At 43.2% G+C, this 21,399-nt stretch overlaps 1 protein-coding gene across 3 annotated transcripts in view; it reads left to right on the plus strand.

Annotated features, from left to right (window-relative positions):
• Positions 1 to 21,399, plus strand: part of USP40 (ubiquitin specific peptidase 40) — a 142,939-nt gene that overhangs the window by 79,916 nt on the left and 41,624 nt on the right. For all 3 annotated transcript variants that reach the window (XM_073633674.1, XM_073633676.1, XM_073633677.1), the window contains 3 exons: positions 362 to 412; positions 7,067 to 7,155; positions 7,490 to 7,576. In XM_073633674.1, coding sequence (XP_073489775.1) covers positions 362 to 412; positions 7,067 to 7,155; positions 7,490 to 7,576 — 227 coding nt within the window. The remainder of the gene's footprint in view (positions 1 to 361; positions 413 to 7,066; positions 7,156 to 7,489; positions 7,577 to 21,399) is intronic.

The raw sequence follows: 21,399 nt of genomic DNA on the forward strand, positions 1-21,399 counted from the left end.
GGTTTATGCAGAATGTGCACTGTGCTATGCACTGCTGCCATTCCTTTTCTCCATCCACCTCCTTTTGTGTGGATGGAGGTATAGTTTTTGCTTGTTGCGCCTGCCAATGAAAAAAAAAAAACTAACAGTGTATGGCCAGCTTTATGCTGTGTAGCTTCATAATACAGCAGAGGTGTGTGGATTAGAAGATATATGTATATTTTTCCAAACTTGTTTAAAGTAAAATAACTACAGATACATATGTGTTTCAGATGTGTATAACTGTTAGACTTGAGTTCAATGAAAACTCTTGGTTGTAATTTATTCTCGACTGTGTGCAGGGAAGTGAGTCTCACATTTTTCTTCTGTTATATTTTGTCAGGTGATACCTGCCTAAGACCCATCCACAGAAGTGGGAGATTGCTTCCACCAGGTAGGATACTAGGAAACCTAAAACTGTCTTAAACCTCAAAGATGTAATATATTGTAGCTTACCAGTCCTAAGACGTGGTGGCTGCATTTGTTTTCTCTTTTAGGTTTTTTTACGCCTCTGATTTCACCCGGTAAGCTGGCCAGTAACACACTGCCTGTATTAGAGTGCCCCCACTCTGGATGAAGACGCTCAGGAACCCTTAGACAGCAGTATTGTCAGTCTGGTCAGAGGGGGGTGTAAAGCTTCGTACACACTACTATTTTTTTTTTTTTTCATTCAACCCTATTAAACTATAAAAAAAAAACTGGCAGCTCATATGGGAGCCACTGTACTAACAATCCAATATTGATACAGCGATCTCCCCTGCTGAGCTATTGTTTTCTGACACCCCCCCTCAACAGAACACGCCGGTCAGTGCTCTCAACCATTGGCTTAGCACGCCAATCTGGAGCCGGTCAGCAGATCTTTTTCATCATGATTCTTCCGAACAACCGGCTTCTGTCGGACCGGCTGCCGTACACACAGGCCGAATGTCGGCCGGCTTCTCTTGAACCAGCCAATGCCGCCAGACATGCGGCCTTTGTGTACTAGGCTTTAGATGTACTGCCAAACTCCAGCTCACATGACAGCTAAACAAGCAGTTACATCAACAAAGGTTTTACTTGAATAAATAAAAGCTGATCATTGTAAGCGCCTCTGTCAGTGGTAAATTATTTGTCTCGACACTCTAACTGCTACATTTGCAAGTGAGTTTGTTCTGTTAAATAAAACAGACTTACTGGCCAGATCGCCAGGTGAAAATAAAGGACAGAAAACGAATGCAGCCACCACATCTAAGAACTGGTAGGCTGCGATATAAAAATATGTTTGCTTTTGTACACGTTCCAAAATGCTCAACATCAAAAATCCTGTGGTTTTTCGATCATGTCTTTTCGCACCTGAGCATAGTGTTGGATGGAGCTTGTAGCTCGAAATGTACATGGGCTTCTTTTGAGCACCAAGCCTTTTTGGCCCCAGTAGACTTCAGTTGGAGTAGCACTGGAATATCATGCGTTTTTTTCCCTAGCAACTATCTTTGCTAAGAATAATGAAAAAAATGACTCTAGCCTTAGACTCCTACAAAAACACCTGTACAGACGTTAAAATAAATAAATAAATATGCTTCTAAAACCACCAAACATGCCAAGCTGAAGTGTGAATGAGGCCTTAAAGCAGAAGTAAAATTGAGCAACTTTATTCTTCAAATCATTCAAGACAGGACAGTTTGAAGGATACTTCACTGGCAGTAGGCATTTGGCAGTTGCTCTTTTTCCTAGGACTATTTTGTCATCTCTTCTGCTGTACTGTGTGAATGCAGGGCACCTAGCATATTAGTGAAGATGCAAGATCTCACCAGGTATCTGTATGTAATCTATTCCTAGATCCAGCCCCCTTATGACACATTTGTGTAATACTGAGGCAATAGTGGGTGGGAAATTCTTCTTATGGCATTTTAATATTAAAGTGTTCAAGTAAATCTGCTAGACAATTAAGTAATAGATCAGAATTCATGACAAATATATGATAACAAACAGCCCATAAAAAAAGCACAGGCTGAAAATATGAAAAAAAAAACAAAGCTGTTTGTTAAAAAGAACTGAGCTGCTGATTAAATAAGTGGATAATAAAAAGTTTGTAAACAGTGAGAAAAACACGGTTTCAGAAAAAAAAATCGTAAAAAAGAAAACATCTATAAAAAATACTGTAAAAAATAAATGCAATCACCAAGATTTGGAAATGCCGCCAGTCAAAGAAACCATTGTTCGAAAAAAAGGCGGTTAAAAAATGCAGGTAAAAAATAGTTTAGGGGGAAAAAGTGGATAAAAAAGGGATTAAAAAAAGTGTTCTGACAAAAGTATTAGAAAAAAAAAAAAAGTAAAATGAAAAAACAGTTTGGAAAAATGGGTTAAACAACATGGCTTGGAACAAACACGGGTAAAAAGAAAATGTGTGCCAGAATAAATTGTTCCAAAAAAATTGTTCTGGAAAAACCCAGGTAAAAAATATGGTTTGGAGGAAAAATGCTGTTAAAAAAAACACAGTTCTCAAGATAACACAATTTACAAATACTGCAGTTCAAAAATGTAGTGCGGAAATTAAGTGGTAAAAAAATGTAGTTTGGGCATAAAACGTTGGTGCAAAATGTACTTAAAAAAGGGTGGTTTTAGAGAAAAAAAAACTGTTTGTAAAAAGAAAATAAAAACTATTAATAATGGAATTTGGAAAACGGTTGGTTTAAATAATGCAGTTTCGAACAAAGGCAGGCAAAAGTTGTGGTGGAATAAACACATTTTTAAAAAAAAAAAAGCAGTTAAAAACAAAGATTAGAAAAAGAAAGTGGTTAAATGAAACCTTATTCCTTAAAACTGCAGATTAAAAAAAAAAAAAAAAAAAAAGTGCTGTAAAAGAGTTGAAAAAACACAGTAAAAAAAAAAAAAAGTGGTTCAAAAAACGTGCTTTGGAAAAATCTATGGATGGAAAGAAGTGCTTCAGAAAAAACAGGTAAAAATAATGGAGCTTACAAAGAAGGTGGTGATAAATAAAAACACAGTTGAAAAAAGAATTTTGGAAAAGATGCAGTCTTGGAAAAAAAAAATATAGCTGTTCAAAAGAATGTGATTAAAAAAAAAAAAACTGGTCAAAAAAAAAACAAAAAAACAGGGTTCCAAACAAAACTGTGGTTTGGAAAAACCATGGTGTAGAAAAAGTTAAAAAGGGTTTTGTGAACTCTGATCCTTTTTGATTTTAATAAATACAGAATTTGATCTCCTAACCACTACATTTTTAGGTACCTCCAATTACAGCATGCTTGTAGGCCCCAATTCCCCCAAGTTGTCTGTCCTCCAGTAATGCTCTCTGGAACCTCTTGAGGATCTCCGATCTTGATAAGCCCCTCTCCTTACTTGTGCTTACCCGATAACTCACCATGGTGTTAAGACCCATTTGCTCTTCCAGAAATGGCAACATGACATCCTTTCTCTTTCTGAGGAGGAGTGGAAAGATGTGGTGGCCCAATACACAAAATTGATAATCGATCAGATAAAAGTGAAGTGCTCAACACTACAAACATACAAATAGATATACAACAACAAAATACAGTAGCGCAAATAAAAATAAATCCCAAATAAAGTTGCTTGTGTGACATTTGGGACTTTATTTAGGACTTATTTGTATTTGCACTGTTGTATTTCGTGGTCTTATATCTATTTCTTATGTGTGTGGAGCGCTTCACTTTCACCTGATTGGTTGTTTATGTGTATAGGTGGGTGCAACTCTACCTATCTCTCTATGATGTGATATATTTTCTGTCTTTTGTGATATTTAATAGCACAGGGATTTTTTTATTTACACAAAATTGATGATCTCTGCTAAAGACAAATCTGTTAATCATTTTAACAGTGATCCCACTCTTTTTTTTCTCTACTTTGTAACAAAATGTCAGAATATGGCAGTTTCTATGATATGTGTGGAGCTGCTCTAAGATCTGTGAGTATTGGAAGCTAGTTACAACTAGATTGACTAAGGTGCTAAAGGTACCTTTGACCCCTGGATCCTTTGGTTCTGTTGTTAGATATTTATGACTCCATCTCTATCTTGAAACATGCTAAACTACTGTTGTTCCACACATCCTACTATGCCAGGAGGGAAAGCCTACTCAAATGAAAACTTGCTACTGAATGAAAAAAAAAAAAACGTTAAAAAAACACTGCTTGGAAAAAAAACGCAGTTCAAATAAAATTGGAACAAAACATGGGTCAGAAAACATCCTTCAGGACCTTGCCACTGGATCTTGCTGGCATAATTGACTACGAGATGCAGACATACCCAATCACTGTCCATAGTGTGCAGTGACCCTCAATGGCTGTTGGGTCGGTAATTACAGGGCACCAAAGAAGGGGGGGCTTTTCCCTATTCCATTTTTTTTTTCTTTCTTTCTTTCACAAAGAAGTACCACTGCTAGAAGTTGATTATGATTCACCAGAATTGATCTATGCCAGACAAACTTTTCATCACCTTACATGAGCATGTACACTATAGCGGATAGTTAGTGCTGCCCAGATCTGTTTATGTAACTGATGACGATAAACCTGTATTGTTGTTTGAGTACTGTTTGCTTTTGTACACACTTTATTCGTTTTTATTGTTTTTTCCTTTTCCACTTGGTCACAATTCTTGCCTGTGCTTCAAGCATACATGGGTAAAACATAGTTCAGAAAAGACTTATGCCGCGTACACACGGTCGGACTTTACGGCAGACTTTTCCCGGCGGACGGGATTCCATTGGACAATTCGATCGTGTGTGGGCTCCAGCGGACTTTGTTTTCTCAAAAGTTGGACGGACTTAGATTTGAAACATGTTTTAAATCTATCCGTCGAACTCAAGTCTGGTCGGAAAGTCCGCTCGTCTGTATGCTAGTTCGACGGACAAAAAGCCACGCTAGGGCAGCTATTGGTTACTGGCTATGAACTTCCTTGTTTTAGTCCGGTCGTACGTCATCACGTACGAATTCGACAGGCTTTGGTGGATTGTGTGTAGCCAAGTCCGACCATTCGGAAAGTCCGTCATAAATTCCGTCGAAAAGTCTGCCGGGCAAAGTCTGCCGTAAAGTCTACTCGTGTGTATGCGGCAATAGTTAAAATTAAAAAAAAATAGATGGTTGAAAAAAACACAGCTCTGAAAAAAACGTGGGTAACAAAAACACAGTTAAGAAAAAACATGGTTAAAAAATGTCAGCACTGATACCTTAGCCTCCCATGTGCCCATTAAAGTCTACCCTTTTTGCCCCCACATGCGGGCAGCAAGAGGTTAAACATGAGCGTTCTGATTGAACAAATGTTAGTGTTTTTTGGGGGAAGATGAGAGGTGCAGCAATTGCCATTGGTGCCTTTTATCTTGTGGCAGTTCTAATTGGAAGAGTTTTTCCCTGTTTAGTTGTGCTCCAGCCCCCTCTTCCCATAGACTTGACATCAAAATGATGGGTTCACTGTCACCTGATGTCTAGAAGCAACCAAACTGGGTCCCACCAGCATCACTGAGGTGGGCCTCCTTCTGTGGTGCCACATACAGTATATGCTCACTTGTGTTTATACAGGCTGTGCCCCCAGCACAGAGATTGAGCTGTGGGCAATAGCTCCAGGTCTCATACGAAAGATTGGTAACTGGTAGGACTAGCTCCCAATTACATGATCAATATTATAAAAGTGTTAATAGTTTATTCACTTTCCATTTTTTTAATTGATAAAAATAAACAGAAGAGAAATCCAAATCAATATTTGGTGGGACCACCCTTTGCCTTCAAAGCAGCATCAATTCTTCAATTCATCTTGATGCACTTACACACAGTTTTTGGAGGAACTGGGGAGGTAGGTTGTGCCACATCTTGGAGAATTAATCACAGAATTTCTGTGGCTGTAGGCTGCCTCAAATTCTTCTCTTCATGTAATCCCAGACAGACTCCATGATGTTGAGATCATGACTTTGTGAGAGCCAAACCATCACTTCCAGGACACTTTGTTCTTCTTTACATTGAAGATAGTTCTTAACACCTTCCCGTCCGGCCTATAGCAGAATGACGGCCTGGGCGGTGGCTTTTCTATCCTGACTGGACATCATATGATGTCCTTCACATTGCGTCGCTCGTGCACGCCCCCGGGGGCACACAGTGCAGCACTGATCAAGGTAAAGAGCTGATGACTTAGGCTCCTTACTATGTGATTAGCTGTGTCCAATTACAGTCGATCACAAATGTAAACAAATGAACACACAACCCCTTGATCGGCCCCTAGTGTTAACCCCTTCCCTGCCAGTGATATTTACCCAGTAATCAGTGCATTTTTATAGCTGTATAATTGTCAATGGTCCCAAAAAAGTGTCCGATCTGTCCGTCGCAATACTGCTAAAAATCGCAGATCACCACCATTACTAATAAAAAATAAAAATCTAAATCTTTCCCATAGTTTGTAGATGCTATAACTTTTGCGCAAAACAAACAATATATGCTTATTGCGATTATTTTTTCTTTACCAAAAATATGTAGAAGAATATATATTGGCCTAAACTGATGAAGAAATGTGTGGGGGTTTTTTTTTCTATTGTTATATTGTTTTTTTTTTTTTTTTTTTCGAAATTGTCGCTTTTTTTTTGTTTATAGCGCAAAAAATAAAAACCGCAGAGGTGATCAAATACCACCAAAAGAAAGCTCTATTTGTGGGAAAAAGGAAAGCAAATTTTGTTTGGGTACAGTGTCACACAATCACGCAATCGCGCAATTGTCAGTTAAAGCGACGCATTGCCAAATTATAAAAAGTGCTCTGGTCAGGAAGGGGGTAAAATCTTCTGGGGCTGAAGTGGTTAAGTAGATCCAAAATCATGCTACTCCTACTACAGACTAAAATGGCATAACCATGCCCTATTAAGTGGTCTGGGCATTCATTTTTGGTCCTGTTAAAACATCTTCGGTTGAAATTCATCAATCAATCATCTTCGTTAATCAATACTCTGAAATACAGTGGTGAATGTCCATGTAAGCAGTAGATCTGTCACAAGCCTAGGTCTTTTTATGACTGAGATCTGCAGTGGACATCTATGAAGTAGTTTTGTCTTTGTGTTTACAGTGCCAGAGGTTGCCACAATGCAAGAGGCAGAACTTAAACCTGGAAGTACCCTGGGAGTATTCAGAGGAAAAGCACCTGGTGCCTCAGAAGTGGGTATTGAAACTTAAACCTCTTAGTGATGAGATTCTAATGGTTTGCTTTATTTTAAATTGAATTAAGGGTTTATTTACACCTATGCATTTTAGTAAATTGCATTAACCCACGTTAATGTGCTTTGCATTAACACAACCCATTTAAATTAATGGGTTGCCAGTGTACCAGAACCGACAAAAATTGGGACGGGTACCTTTTTTTTTTTCTTTTGTCAAGGCGCGTGGTAGTGCATTTCCATGCATTTTGATAGGCTGTAAAGTATGTGAATCAGAGGTGCATTACCTTAGTGCATTGCATATAAATCATCGTGTACTTCATGTACATCCACAGATCTTCCTGTCCTTTGTTCTTGGCACTGAACTTCAGGAAGGACAAGAGCAAGAAATTATCCTGGAAGAAACACGAACAGTGAAAGAGGTATGTGCACCAAAACAATCCAGCCTTCCACAATGGAAACATGTTCACCTCTTTAGGATGCTTAATCACTTTTTACTATTATAAAGGGATGTACTTCTAAAAAAAAAAAAAAAAAAAATTGCATAGCATTTTACCCAGTGAAAGTGCATGTACTGCTGTTCTGTGTGAATGGGGCAAAAAAAACAAAAAAAACAAAAAACAAATATTAGGTTATTTCTTGTGCTGGTCATAAATATTTCATTAATTTGAAACTGAAAACACCTAATTTGGCCTCTAGATGGCAGCAAGTATCATAGGAATTTCCTATGATAGCACCATCTAGTGGCTTAATGCAGGATTTTCCATTTTAAAGGCTAAACTTTAATGCCTTTTTTTTTTAATAAAAAAATCCTTTCATGTGCAGCTTTTCCCACAGCCCTTCCAAATACTTACCTGAGCCCGATCCCGGTCCAGCACTGTGCACGAGAGTAGTGGTGCTAGTCTATCTCTTCCTACTCACTGGACTCTTTCAGAGCTGCGGGAGTCAATCGAATCCAGTGGTGTGGCAGCAGGGGAGAAGAACTATGTCTGTCAATAGACTCACACAGTGTGGCTCGGGATCGAGCCCGCATAAGTAATCCCCCAGCAAGCGGCTTGCTAGGGGGTACTAGCAGGTGGAGGAACCAGGAGCACCAGCAGGGGATCCGAGAAGAGGAGGATCGGGGCTGCTCTGTGCAAAACGATTGCACAGAGCAGGAAAGTATGACATGTTTGTTATTTGTAAAAAATTAAAAGAGAAGTATAAAAAAAAAAATTTCCCCAATCATACTTGTATATAGGAAAAGTGTTTCAGAACTATAGAGTATCAAAAAATAATACATATAAACATCAATGTCATACAATATAAATTCACTCCTCAGCAAAACTATAATGTGTCATTACTGATAAAAAATGTGACAAAAAGCACTATGAGTGTAATAACTAAAAAGAGAGGTTCAATGACTGGTGAAAACAAATTGAATAATGTAACATATGTAGAAAAATTCAATAAAAGGTCTAGAAGATGTGTAAGTCCCAAAAATGGTGATGGTAAATAGAGGCAGTATCAACAAAAATCAGACAGTCTCTGGGGTAGATATGTTCGGTGGTAAATGTGCACCTAGGGGGTGCCGTCACCATCGAGGGGACACAGGGAGAAGAGGGGTACCCTTACCGGAGGCGGTGGACCCAACTCGCCATATGGTGGCGGATCAGTCAGGCATAAATCGGAAGATCTGAGGCCAAACTCTCAAGCGGGACTGGACGATGACCCCTTCAATCGGTAGATGGCCCTCCAGGACGTCAAGTATGGAGATGGATGGAAGGTGGCAGCGCCGGCCAACCAGATATCAGTTTGCTTCCGGTTCAGATAAAGGATGTTAAAAAACATGCAAGGGAAAGAAAGAATCTCCACATGGTGTAAATCCGTGCAGGATTTATTAAATATAAAAACGGCAGGGCTGGATTAAGAACATCATGGGCCTGGTGCTGAAGATTTTGGTGGGGCTTTTTATAAAAATAAATAAGGGAGGAAGGATGAGAGAGATGGAGATGAGAGAGAGAGAGGATGTGCATGCGTGGGAGTGACGGCAACGCTGCCCGGCCAAGGCAAGTGACCAAAGGCACAGAACCCGGAAGGAATACCGGGTGAAGATGGAAGCGCCCGGGACCCGCCAGATTGATCGCAGTGCTGGAGGGTTCAGTCTGAGAGGTAAGTGCATACTAGTACATTATGGCATAACCTACCTCAGGGCCTCTAAAAAGTAGTAATGTTAGCAAAGTTTACTACCGCTTTAATATCACAGGAGCCTCTCATGGGGCCCCCTACTGACCCCATGGCCATTGGGCAGTGCCCAAGTGCATAGTTGCCAACATTTAAAAAATATTTTCAGGGATACTTTTTTTACAAGTGGTATATTTAGAGTAGCTGACATCCCCTATGTTCCTCTATACATCACAGTAGTAATCACAAAATCAAATGAGTACTAATAATGGGCAGAACAAATATGAGGACTGAGAAGATTTCCTTTAGTTGAACTAACAAAGGTGTGCCCATTCTAGAGCTGGTAACATTGAGGATATTCAATATAATTTAAAGAACTGTTTTTGTGGGTAAGAGGCATAGGGGGTGGAGTATGGATGGTATAAAAGTGGGAAGTATGCGCAGGTGAGGGAGAGGAATGTGGAGGCTATAACAGTGGGCACTATGTATAGGAGATGAGTATGAAAGGTATGGCAGTGGGCACTATGTACAAGAGAGGAGTGTGGGGGGTATGACAGTGGGCAGTATGTACAGGAGAGGAGTGTGGAGAGAAAGACAGTTGGCAGTATGTACAAGAGAGGAGTGTGGAGGGTATGACAGTTGGCAGTATGTACAGGAGAGGAATGTGGAGGGTATGATGGGGCAGTATGTACAGGAGAGGAGTGTGGAGGGTATTACAGTGGGCAGTATGTACAGGAGAGCAGTGTGGAGGGTATCACAGTGGGCGGTATGTACAGGAGAGGAGTGTGGACGGTATGATAGTGGGCCATATGCACAGGAGAGGAGTGTGGAGGGTATGACAACCGGCACTATGTACAGTAGAGGAGTTTATGAAAGTGGGCAGTATGTATAGTAGAGGAGTGTGGAGGGTATCACAGTGGGCGGTATGTACAGGAAAGGAGTGTGGACCGTATGATACTGAGCAGTATGTACAGGAGACGAGTGTGGAGGGTAAGACAGTGGCAGTATGTACAGGAGATGAGTGTGGAGAGAATGATAGTGGCAGTATGTACAGGAGAGGAGTGTGGAGGGTATGACAGTGAGCAGTATGTAGAGGAGAGGAGTGTGGAGGGTATGATACTGAGCAGTATGTACAGTAGAGGAGTGTGGAGGGTCTGACAGTGGGCAGTATGTACAGGAGAGGAATGTGAAGGGTATGACAGTGGGCACTATGTACAGGAGAGAAGTGTATGACAGTGGGCAGTATGTACATGAGAGGATTGTGGGGGGTATGACAGGGGGCACTATGTATAGGAAGAACTGTGGAGAGTATGACAGTGGGCACTATGTATAGGAGAGAAGTGTGGAGGGTATGACAGTGGCCACTGTGTATAGGAGAGGAGTGTGGAGGGTATGACAGTGAGCAACATGTACAGGAGAGGAGTGTGGATGGTATGACAGTGAGCAGTATGTAAAGGAGAGGAGTGTGGAGGGTATGACAGTGGGCACTATGTATAGGAGAGGAGTGTGGAGGGTATGACAGTGAGCAGTATGTATAGGAGAGGAGTGTGAAGGGTATGACAGTGAGCACTATGTACAGGTGAGGAGGATGAAGGAATCTGGGAAGGAAAAATGTAAACGTTCGTTGAAGGATGTTTAGGGACTGCGTAGTGGTTAAGCAGGCCGTACATGGATTTAAATTAAGCCAATTAAGCAGAGACCAGCCATAGTCGATCTATGTATGGGCTAGCTGGTTATACACAAGTCAATCTATTAATGGACTTGAGTACAACCAGCCTGTCAGGTTTTTCCCAAAACAATCAGTGCTGCCAGCTATAGGTAGCAACACTGATCATTGTATTCTGTGGGTAGGGAAGGCTCCCCACTGGCAGAACACAATAATACTGCGGGAATGATTCCCACCATCCACAGGTCAGCAGGTGAGAGGGTGTGTGGGGACAGGCTAGGGAGAGAGGTCTGTCAGCAGGGGGGTGTGAGGTGGTCATGGAGGGATATCAATCAGTGGGTGGGGGGAGTAACTGGGAGTGATATCTTTTGGAGTTGGGTCTTTCATCTGCAGGTAGGGAAATGGTCACCTGTGATATAAGTGGAAGTGAGGTGGCTAACATGGGAAGTGGCTGGGGAGTGATCTGATTGGTGGTGAGTGTGATATGGATGATGTGCTTCAAGTTTCTTTCACTTTTGCGGTAATGCTTACTGCCCTCTGAAAAGTAATCTGTGGTGTATTGCTTTTCAACGAGTGGTATAGTAGCAGCTGACAGGCGTTCATGAGATGCTACTGCCACCTCCTTGTTTCGTTTTTTTACATTGCTGAATGGTAGTTTTACATTGTTGGACTATGCTGCTACTGCGAGCAAATTTGGCTTGCAGTTGCAGAGTGGCCCCATTGAAATCAATAGGCGAGTTTTAAAGGAGATGCTGCCTGTCATACTCTGCAGGCGCCAAGCTGTCCATTGAGCTCAGTGCCTCTGACAAGAAGTTAGGAGAGGCACTGTGAGCTCATCCTCTCAGTCTGCTTCAAACAAGGTGTGCCAGCTTGTATTTAAACTGGCCGCTCTGTATGTAGCTTCTGACAGGCTGCGCAAGGAGCCCCGTATCTCCAGAACCATAGATGATAGGAGCCCCACATTTTAATCAGTGGTGGGGTACGTCTTCAGCTACCTAACCCCAATGTTTGGCATCTCTCTGACCCCTGGTCGCCGAGCCACGACCCTCAAAGTCAATTGTTTGGTTTTTTTTTGTGAATTTTTTTTTTTTTTTTTTTTTTTTTTTTTTTTTTTTTTTGGGCAAATGGGCCTATCTTGAGGTAAGGGGCCTGGAGCTGGAGCTCCAATAGCCCCTATGTTAATCCGGCCCTGAAAAACGGTTATCCAAAAAATACAATTTCCATAAAAATAATCAGCAGATAAAAAACAGAGCGCAGTGAAGGGTGGCCAGGGCCGGCGTATTAACCCTACGCGGTACCCCTCTTCTCCCTGTGTCCCCTCGATGGTGATGGCACCCCCTAGGTGCACATTTACCACCGAACATATCTACCCCAGAGACTGTCTGTCTGATTTTTGTTGATACTGCCTCTATTTACCATCACCATTTTTGGGACTTACACATCTTCTAGACCTTTTATTGGATTTTTCTACATATACCACATTATTCAATTTGTCTTCACCAGTCATTGAACCTCTCTTTTTAGTTATTGCACTTATAGTGCTTTTTGTCACATTTTTTATCAGTAATGACACATTATAGTTTTGCTGAGGAGTGAATTTATATTGTATGACATTGATGTTTATATGTATTATTTTTTTGATACTCTGTATAGTTGTGAAACACTTTTCCTATATACAGGTCCCTAAGAGAGGAATCACCTCTCTTACATAGCCCCTTATTTTTATCTCCCCATTTACATTTTCAGCGCCACACTTTATACCTTCACTTGTATCACAATTAGTCTCATTGCTGTGTTGGCTACTTATTTATATTTTTTAAGGTTGGCGCAGTATTTCACATATTTATATCCCAATCATACTTACCTAGGTGGATGCAACATTGGTCCAATGCTGCATCTGTCCCCCCTCTGGCTCTAGTGCCGCATACACACGAGCGGACTTTACGGCAGACTTTGCCCGGCGGACGGGATTTCATCGGACAATTCGATCGTGTGTGGGCTCCAGCGGACTTTGTTTTCTCAAAAGTTGGACGGACTTAGATTTGAAACATGTTTCAAATCTATCCGACGGACTCGAGTCCGGTCGAAAAGTCCGCTCGTCTGTATGCTAGTTCGATGGACAAAAAGCCACGCTAGGGCAGCTATTGGCTACTGGCTATGAACTTCCTTATTTTAGTCCGGTCGTACGTCATCACGTACGAATTCGACGGACTTTGGTTGATTGTGTGTAGGAAAGTCCGTTCATTCAGAAAGTCAGTCGAAAAGTCCGACAGGCAAAGTCTGCCGTAAAGTCCGCTCGTGTGTACGCGGCATAGCACTGAGAACCGAGCAATCTAACACCTCCGAATGCTCGGTTCTCAGAGCTCCGAGCTTTCTGAGCACAGAGCTGTAGCAGTCCCGCTAAAATTCGCAGATCGCCGCCATTACTAGTAAAAACAATTTAAAAAAAAAAGTCCATAAATCTATCCCAAAGTTTGTAGACTATATAACTTTGCGCAAACTAATCAATAGATACGCTTATTGGAAATTGTTTTTTTTTTTTACCAAAAATATGTAGCCGAATAAATATTGGCCTAAATTGATGAAGAAATTTGATTTTTTTTACTTTTTTTTTATTGGATATGTTTAATAGCAGAAAGTAAAAAATATAGGTTTTTTTTTTTTTTTTGTTTTGTTTAAAGCGCAAATACTGCCAAAAGAAAGCTCTTTTTGTGGGAACAAAAGAACTTCAGTTTTATTTGGGTACAACGTCGCACGACCACGCAGTTGTCAAAGTAGCCAAGTGCCGTGTCGCAAAAAATGGCCTGGTCATTAATGGGGTAAATCCTTCCAGGGCTGAAGTGGTTAAATATTATCCTCCCAGGCGCTATCTTGCTGGACAGGTCATTTAGTGATTTTTTAATATGATGAGAATTCTCTGCAATTAATACCAAATAATGTAATCTCTTTCTAAAGAGCATTTCAACTCTTCCTTCTCATTATGTTAATTCACACATACAACACCTGATTATACATACAGTACATGGTGTATAGCCATTAGCGTGAGTAAAACAAATCCACTCTTTTTCTGCCATTACATTTTTTGTCACGTTACTTTGTATTCATCTTTCTTTCTAAAGTCTTTTCTTTGCCTCACTTTTTTGGATTCTTTAATCTTTCTTTTAGCCATTTATTTATTTTATTGTTTTCTTTATTAATTATTTTGTAATCGTTTGTTTTATATTTGTAAGTTCATTTTTTTTTTTTTTTGTGAGTGTTTTCGCTATTTTACCTAAGCAATTGTAAGCATGTCTGTTAAAATATAAAAAAAGGTGAAAAAAACTGCGCTAAAAACCAAGTGCAAATCAGATATTGTGAAAAGCAGCAATCCTCACAAAAACATCAATTGTAAAAAAGGCATAAGAAAAATAAAAGGTTGCGCTAATACTAATAAAGGATAATGAATAATTTACAATGAAGAAAAATTCATATAGTGATCATGAATAAATCAATGTGCAAAACTTAGTGACATAGAAAAAAATGTCCATACAATAAAACATCAGACTCGGGAGGAAGTAGAGAGGAGACATCACTGGAAGTGGCAACAGAGGAGGTATCTATGCCCTGGGTCGTTGGAGTTGCTGTTGATGAGATGACCTCTGGTGGACACCGCTGACAGTTTCCATCTTTGGCTTTTAAAGATCCCTGCTTGCTGTGATCCTCTGTGGTGGGGGGTCATGGCCTTCTGGTAAGGAGCAACCCCTTCCATTTCTGGTGGTGGACCCTCCCTTGTTGTCACAGACCTCCATTTATATCACTTGGACCTTTTTGCATATTGTTGGTGATTTGGACTTTTCACAACACTTAACTGATGTTTTATTTTATGGACTTTCCACAACACTTAACTGATGTTTTATTGTATGGACATTTTTTTCTATGTCACTAAGTTTTGCACATTGATTTATTCATGATCACTATATGAATTTTTCTTCATTGTAAATTATTCATTATCCTTTATTAGTATTAGCGCAACCTTTTATTTTTCTCATGTCTGTTAAAACACAAGCAAAATAGTGCTGAGTACAGTAAAAAAAGTTCAGGTGGGGGCGTGGCCTAGCACCGGAGGAAGATGGCAGCATAGAGAAGGAGCTCCGCCATCCAGAACTTCTGTTTGACACTTTAGCAGCGGGAAAACCTCGACCCAACAGCGCAAGGATGACGAGGAAAAGCCAGTCAGCCACCTGGTCTCAGCTGGACCCGTCTACCCGGCGTAGTAAAAACATTCCAATGATCCGTACCCAGCATGCTGACTCGCAGACTGCATCTGAAGCCGCGGACCGTAGTGCAGCTAGCTACGCCGCCACCGCTGACTCCCCAGCGGTCTCTTTGGCGAGTGTAGCAGCCTCACAGACATCTCCTCACCTGTGTCTGGCTGACCTCCAGCAAGTGGCTCTAGACATCAAGAGCACCTTGTCAGCGGCAATTTCGGACCTAAAAATGGACATCAGAGCTGTTGCCTCTCGCCTGGAACACGTGGAATCGGCAGCCATGACACAGGGAGCGGCCGTCCAACAGGTACAGAGAGTCACAAATGTGCATACCCAGCACATTTGTGACTTTATGGAAATGCATAGGCGTATGGAAGATCTGGACAATAGGGGTCACAGACACAATCTGCATTTTAGGGGGATATCAGAGACTTTTGAAGGTCCCCAATTGCAAACTGCTGTGTGGGCTGTTTTCAATACCCTGTTAGGCAGACCGCCAGATGCCCCTGTTGAAATGGAGAGGTGTCACAGAGCTCTGAGGCCTAGGGGAAGAGACACTGATCCACCGCTATTATTCTGCAGCACAGAAGAGATTTGCACCCTCTCCTGCAAGTCTTGTGGGAAAGACGTATCCCTTATTGGTGGAAATTCCCGTTTTGCCTGCAAGCAACTAATGAAAATCGCACAGCGCAACTGTGAACACCAGTCGACCTTCAACCTTTCTGTAACGCCCTTGGTATCCTGGTGGTTCACGATCCGGACTGGTATGGCATGTGCCTGCACTCAGATCAGTGGATCTCTACTTAGCCTGATGACACCCTGAGGTCGCAAAGAAGCAAACAACGCCGCCGCAGACCCTCGGCTAACTCTCCACCAAGACGTCGTGGAGATATGGAAACCAATGAAAGTCCATGAGTCACTCCATCATCTGCTCGTCGCAGGGCTGATCACTGAGTACACGGTATGGTGACCTGACCCTTAGATTCTCGCTATTTTTACCTCTACTTATTGGTATTCTCTGACTAGAGATATGGTTTGTACTGCTACTCCTGATTCCTAGCATATGGGGAGTGACTGGAGTTGCTCGGTTTTGACATTTGCACGCGTGTTCTCCCTTGCACTGATAGGTGCCTCACATTACATTGCTACTGGAGATTCGGGATATCCCTCCCATGCTCTGGGGAGTACACTCGCTAGATCAGGCATTGCTGCAGCCCGAGTGTACAACAGGTGATCTCGTTACGGAGCCTTGAGCCAGCAGAGAACAGAGGTAGGCTTTTATCTCCAAAGATCCCGCACTCCCTATGCTACATCCCCGACTCTTGCCAACTGCCGAAGGGAACTCTCTCAAACAAGGCTGCAGTTGGGCCTTGGGGAGATGCTTGTTTTCCCCACCCTGCTACACTGAGACGCCTGGCAGATCTTGTACAGTTGCTGCATGAGAAGACTAAAGATGTCCTGCTCTTTCTTGCTCACGTTTGCCTTATAATATGACTGAGTCAATGATCATCTCTGCAGGGGAACAAGTGTGTGTGGTTGTTTTTTTTTGTTTTTTTTTCCCTTCTGCTAGCTCTCATGGGTTCGTAGTTGAGCCTATGGGACTTGCTATATTGCTGTTGCAGGAAATACAATGGCAGTACAGAGATCCATAATTGTATTCAATAGGTTCTAGAGGGAAGGGTGTTCAGCTCAGCTTACCGAGAATGTATACCGTTTTCTTTATCGTACAGCACGGGACACAGAACAGCCATAATAACTAACTGGTTATATGCCATCTATAGGTGAATGTACACTGGCAAACCAAAAAAAAAAAAAGACAGGAAGTCATCCCCTCTATAACCCCTGCTACACAGGAAGTACCTCCGTTTTTTCGCCAGTGTCTTGTAAGGTGATGGTCACGGTTTGGAGAAACTCTCCATGAGCTAGCTAAGAAGATGGTCCTGGAACAGATCCTGAAGGATTTAAAGGGCTATATAATCGGATCCATCTGGACAGTGATACACTAAAATGGATGGTACCCAAACCTCGTTACACAAGAAGATTACAAGGTATTGCCTGTAATGTGACCCTTTGGGCACTGGACCCTGGGGATCCGGATCCTTGGTAAGAAAAAAGATCCCAAAGGAGTTCCAGTAGGGTGCTTTACAGGTCCAAGAGAGTGGCCCCATTTTCAAGGGGACCCGGTCCTTGAAGGTCCAAGAGACAGAGACCCGCCATGATGGGGGAAGATTGGAATCTAGCTTTTTAGCAGAATCCTGCGGCAGAAGCTTTTAAAAGCTTTTTTGCACTTACTTGTTAAACCGTAAGATGTATTTTCAGTCTCTTACCTTTTTTAGAACCAGGTGTCATAATTTTTCTGTCCACTGGGGGGGGCAGTGGTGTTGCGGACAGCGGCGCTTCTCTGTGGAGCTTCCAGCCAGGTTGATCCTATCAGGAGGCGGGCAGTTCCTCATATTCCCCTGCCCCTGTGCATCTAGTTCTTGCGCCGGTGCCTTCGGTGGCCCTTTCCCGCCGCTGCTTATGTGGTCGGAGGGGGCGCGCACGTGCGCGGAAATGGCATGAAAGATTATGCACAAGGGACGTGCACGTGGGAGGCGTGTGAGCGCTGCACAGGACGCTACAAGCGTGCACGTGGTAAAGCGTGCACGCCAGACATGCGCATTGGGGCAGAAGTGGCCATATTAGGAGCTGTTCCAGCTCTAGGCTTCTGTAAGCAGGCTGGGGGGGACACAGAGCGGCGTCAGCTGGGCACGTGAGTCACTGTGGGTGGATGGACCAGGGCACCACAGCTCCTGTAAGAGCTGTAGTATTTACAGAGCGGTTGAAGTGCATAAAGGTGGGGTTTTCTTTACCTCAAATTTTTTGTCTCAGGCATGTCTTCCCGGAAGAGGAGTGGGGGAGGTGCAGCAGGGAGGGGTGCAAATGCACCACCATGGATATTGGAGGATGCTAGACTTACATCTGCTGTGTTTAACTGTCCTGAAAGACCTGAGGCAACTGGCCAGTCTGAGCCATTACAGTTGTCAGGCATTCTAGCAACAGCTAATGCTGTTACAAAAGTTACAAAGGACGACTTGGCATCCGCTTTAGCTGGGCTAGAGGGGAAAATAGCAGGTATGATTGCTTCAGTTTCCCAAGGGGGAAGGAAACGGGATAGATCCACTTCACCTGAGCCCCCACCTGCATTGGAACAGGATTGGGCAGAAGATGTGAAAGAAGTGGCAGTGAATGACCGGGAAGGAAGGTCAGACCACAGACTCCACTTCTGAGGAGTCAGGTTGTGAAGAAACATTTTCAGCCTCTCAATCCCAGAGACTGCTGATCCAGTCCTTCGCAGGGATGGTCCGATCAGGTTTCAGATTGCCACCTGTGGAGGTCCCTGAAGTTTCCTTTTCTTCTTTAGGATCTCTACGGCCTCCACAGAGTTTGCAGGCTTTTCCCTTGCATCCGTTGCTAGAGAAAATTATGTATGCTAACTGGGATCACCTGGATAAGCTTTTTATTCCTCCTAAAAAGAGGTTTGCGCTTTTGTACCCTATGGAGGAAAAGTTTGTAAGAAAATGGAGCATGCCATCTGTGGACGCTGCCATTTCCTCTGTGAATAAGAGTCTTACCTGTTCTGTAGATAATGCCCAGGTGTTTAAGGATCCAGCAGTTAAGAGATTGGAGTCTTTATTAAAGACTTCATTTGCTATTGCCGGGTCTGCTGTACAACTGGCAGTGGCAGCTACCGGTATCTGTCAGTCTTTAAAGGACCAGGTGAAGCGGGTAACTAAGACTGTTCCCGGATCAAGGGGTACCTGCAGAGGATTTGGCAGAATTACCTCGGGCCTTATGTTTCACAGTAGATTCCCTTAAGAATTCAATACAGATGTCCTGGTTGGTCCTGCTGTCAAAGAATCTTTGCTGTTTTAACCAAAGGATTCTTTGGTTAAAAAGCTGAGCTGCAGAGTTACTTTGCAAGATTACTTACTAGCTGGTTTTCCCTTTCATGGGGAGCAGCTATTTGGAGAAGACCTGGATAAATATATCCAGAAGATTTCAGGGGTAAGAGTGCGCTTCTACCAGTTAAGAAGAGGAGCAGTTGACCTTCCTTCAAGGTGTCTAGTGCTTCAGTACCCAGCACTTCTAATTTCAGGCAGTATCAGCGGCCTCAGCCGTCCGGTCCTAGGGGTAAGCCTCAAGGCAAGGGGCAGAAAAAGCCCTGGGCCTAGAGACCCCCTAAGGTCAGTCCCAAGCCTTCCTTATGAAGGGGCATCCCCACTCACGCGAGTGGGGGGGCTATTAAGGTTCTCAGATGCCTGGGAAGAAGTGATCCGAGACAGGTGGGTTATTTCTACCGTGTCTTAGGGGTACAAAATAGAATTCCGGGTGCTTCCCCCTTCTCGGTTCCTAAGGTCCAACGTCCCCATAGACCAGGTAAAGAAGAGGTCTTTTCTTCAGGCAATAGATCAACTAAGGTTACAAGGAGTGATTTCAGAGGTTCCAATCATTGATAGATTCTAGGGTTTTTACTCAAATCTTTTCATAGTCCCGAAGCCAAATGGAGATGTAAGGCCTATTCTGGACCTCAAGGCTCTGAATCAATTTCTGGTCATTCGTTCTTTCCGAATGTAGTCAATTCGTACAGTGGTAGCCTACTTACATGGGGAGGAATTCCTGGCGTCCATAGACATCAAGGACACGTACCTACACGTACCAATCTGCAGGTCCCATCTGCGATTCGTGGTGGGCGACCAACATTTTTAGTTTGTGGCGCTCCACTTCGGGTTAGCCACGGCACCTCGGGTATTCACAAAGATATTGCCTCCGGTATTGGCAGTTCAAAGATCTCAGAGAATATTGGTTACCGGATACCTGGACGATCTACTATTGATAGATCAAACGGTTCCAGACCTGAGGGGGAATGTAGCTCAGGCGGTTCATTTCTTGGAGCGTCTGGGTTGGGTTCTGAATTGGTCAAAATCAGCCTTGCAGCCAGTTCAGCGCCTAGAGTATCTGGGGCTAATACTAGACACAGTCAAGGCAAAGGTATTCTTGCCATCGGAGAAGGTCAGAGTCGTGAAAAACCTCGTCCAAGTCATTAAGGGGAAAAGATATCCCTCTGTTCGCCTGTGTATGAGGTTACTGAGAAAGATGGTATCTTCATTCGAAGCAGTCCCTTATGCATTGTTCCACTCCAGACCACTTCAGAGCACCATTCTGTCTGTCTAGAACAAGACTGTCCAGACTTTGGACTGGCACGTGTTTCTTCGGCTGAGGGTGCGTCAGAGTCTGTTGCTGGATGTTAACCAGGAATCTGGTAAAAGGAAGGTCCTTTTTACCTGTGGTCTGAAAGGTGATGACGACAGACGCCAGTCTCTCTGGATGGGGGGGTAGTCCTAGAGGAGGCCACCGTCCAGGGAGAGTGGTTCTGGAGGGAGAAGAGCTTGCCCATAAACATTTTGGAGATTCGGGCAGCTCGCTTGTCTCTAAGCTTCTGGACTTCCAGACTACATGGATGTCTTGTGAGGGTCCAGTCAGACAATGCCACGCCTGTGGCATATATCAATCACCAGGGGGGCACCAGGAGTCAGACAGCCCAGAAGGAAATGGATCGCATGCTGACCTGGACAGAAAGATTTGTACCATCCCTATCGGCTGTGTTTATTTTGGGAGTGGAGAATTGGCAGGCGGACTTTCTGAGTCACCAGCAGATGTTACCAGGGGAGTGGTCTCTAAATCCCGAGATCTTTGCATCAGTCTGCCGCCGATGGGGGTTTCCAGATGTAGACCTGCTGGCGTCCAGGTTCAACAGGAAACTAGACAGCTTTGTGTCCAGAACCAGATACCCGCTGTCATTAGGGGCAGATGCCCTGATAATTTTGTGGGATCAGTTTTCCCTGATCTATGCCCCCCCCCCCCCCCCCCCCCCCCCAATCTCCGGCTGTTGTCAAGGCTACTACGCAGGATCCGGGAAGAGAGAGAGAGCTCGTAATCCTAGTAGCTCCGGCCTGGCCCAGAAGGACTTGGTACGCACAGATTGTAAGGCTGGCGGTGGGAAACCCCTGGGTTCTTCCACTCCGTCCGGATCTGCTCTCACAGGGTCCAGTATTCCACCCTACTTTACAGTCTCTAAGTTTAATGGTTTGTCTGTTGAAACCAGGATTTTAATGGACCAGGGCATTTC

This window comes from Aquarana catesbeiana, linkage group LG06 (genome assembly GCF_042186555.1).
Source record: "Aquarana catesbeiana isolate 2022-GZ linkage group LG06, ASM4218655v1, whole genome shotgun sequence".
In the NCBI taxonomy this organism is placed as follows: Eukaryota; Metazoa; Chordata; class Amphibia; order Anura; family Ranidae; genus Aquarana; species Aquarana catesbeiana.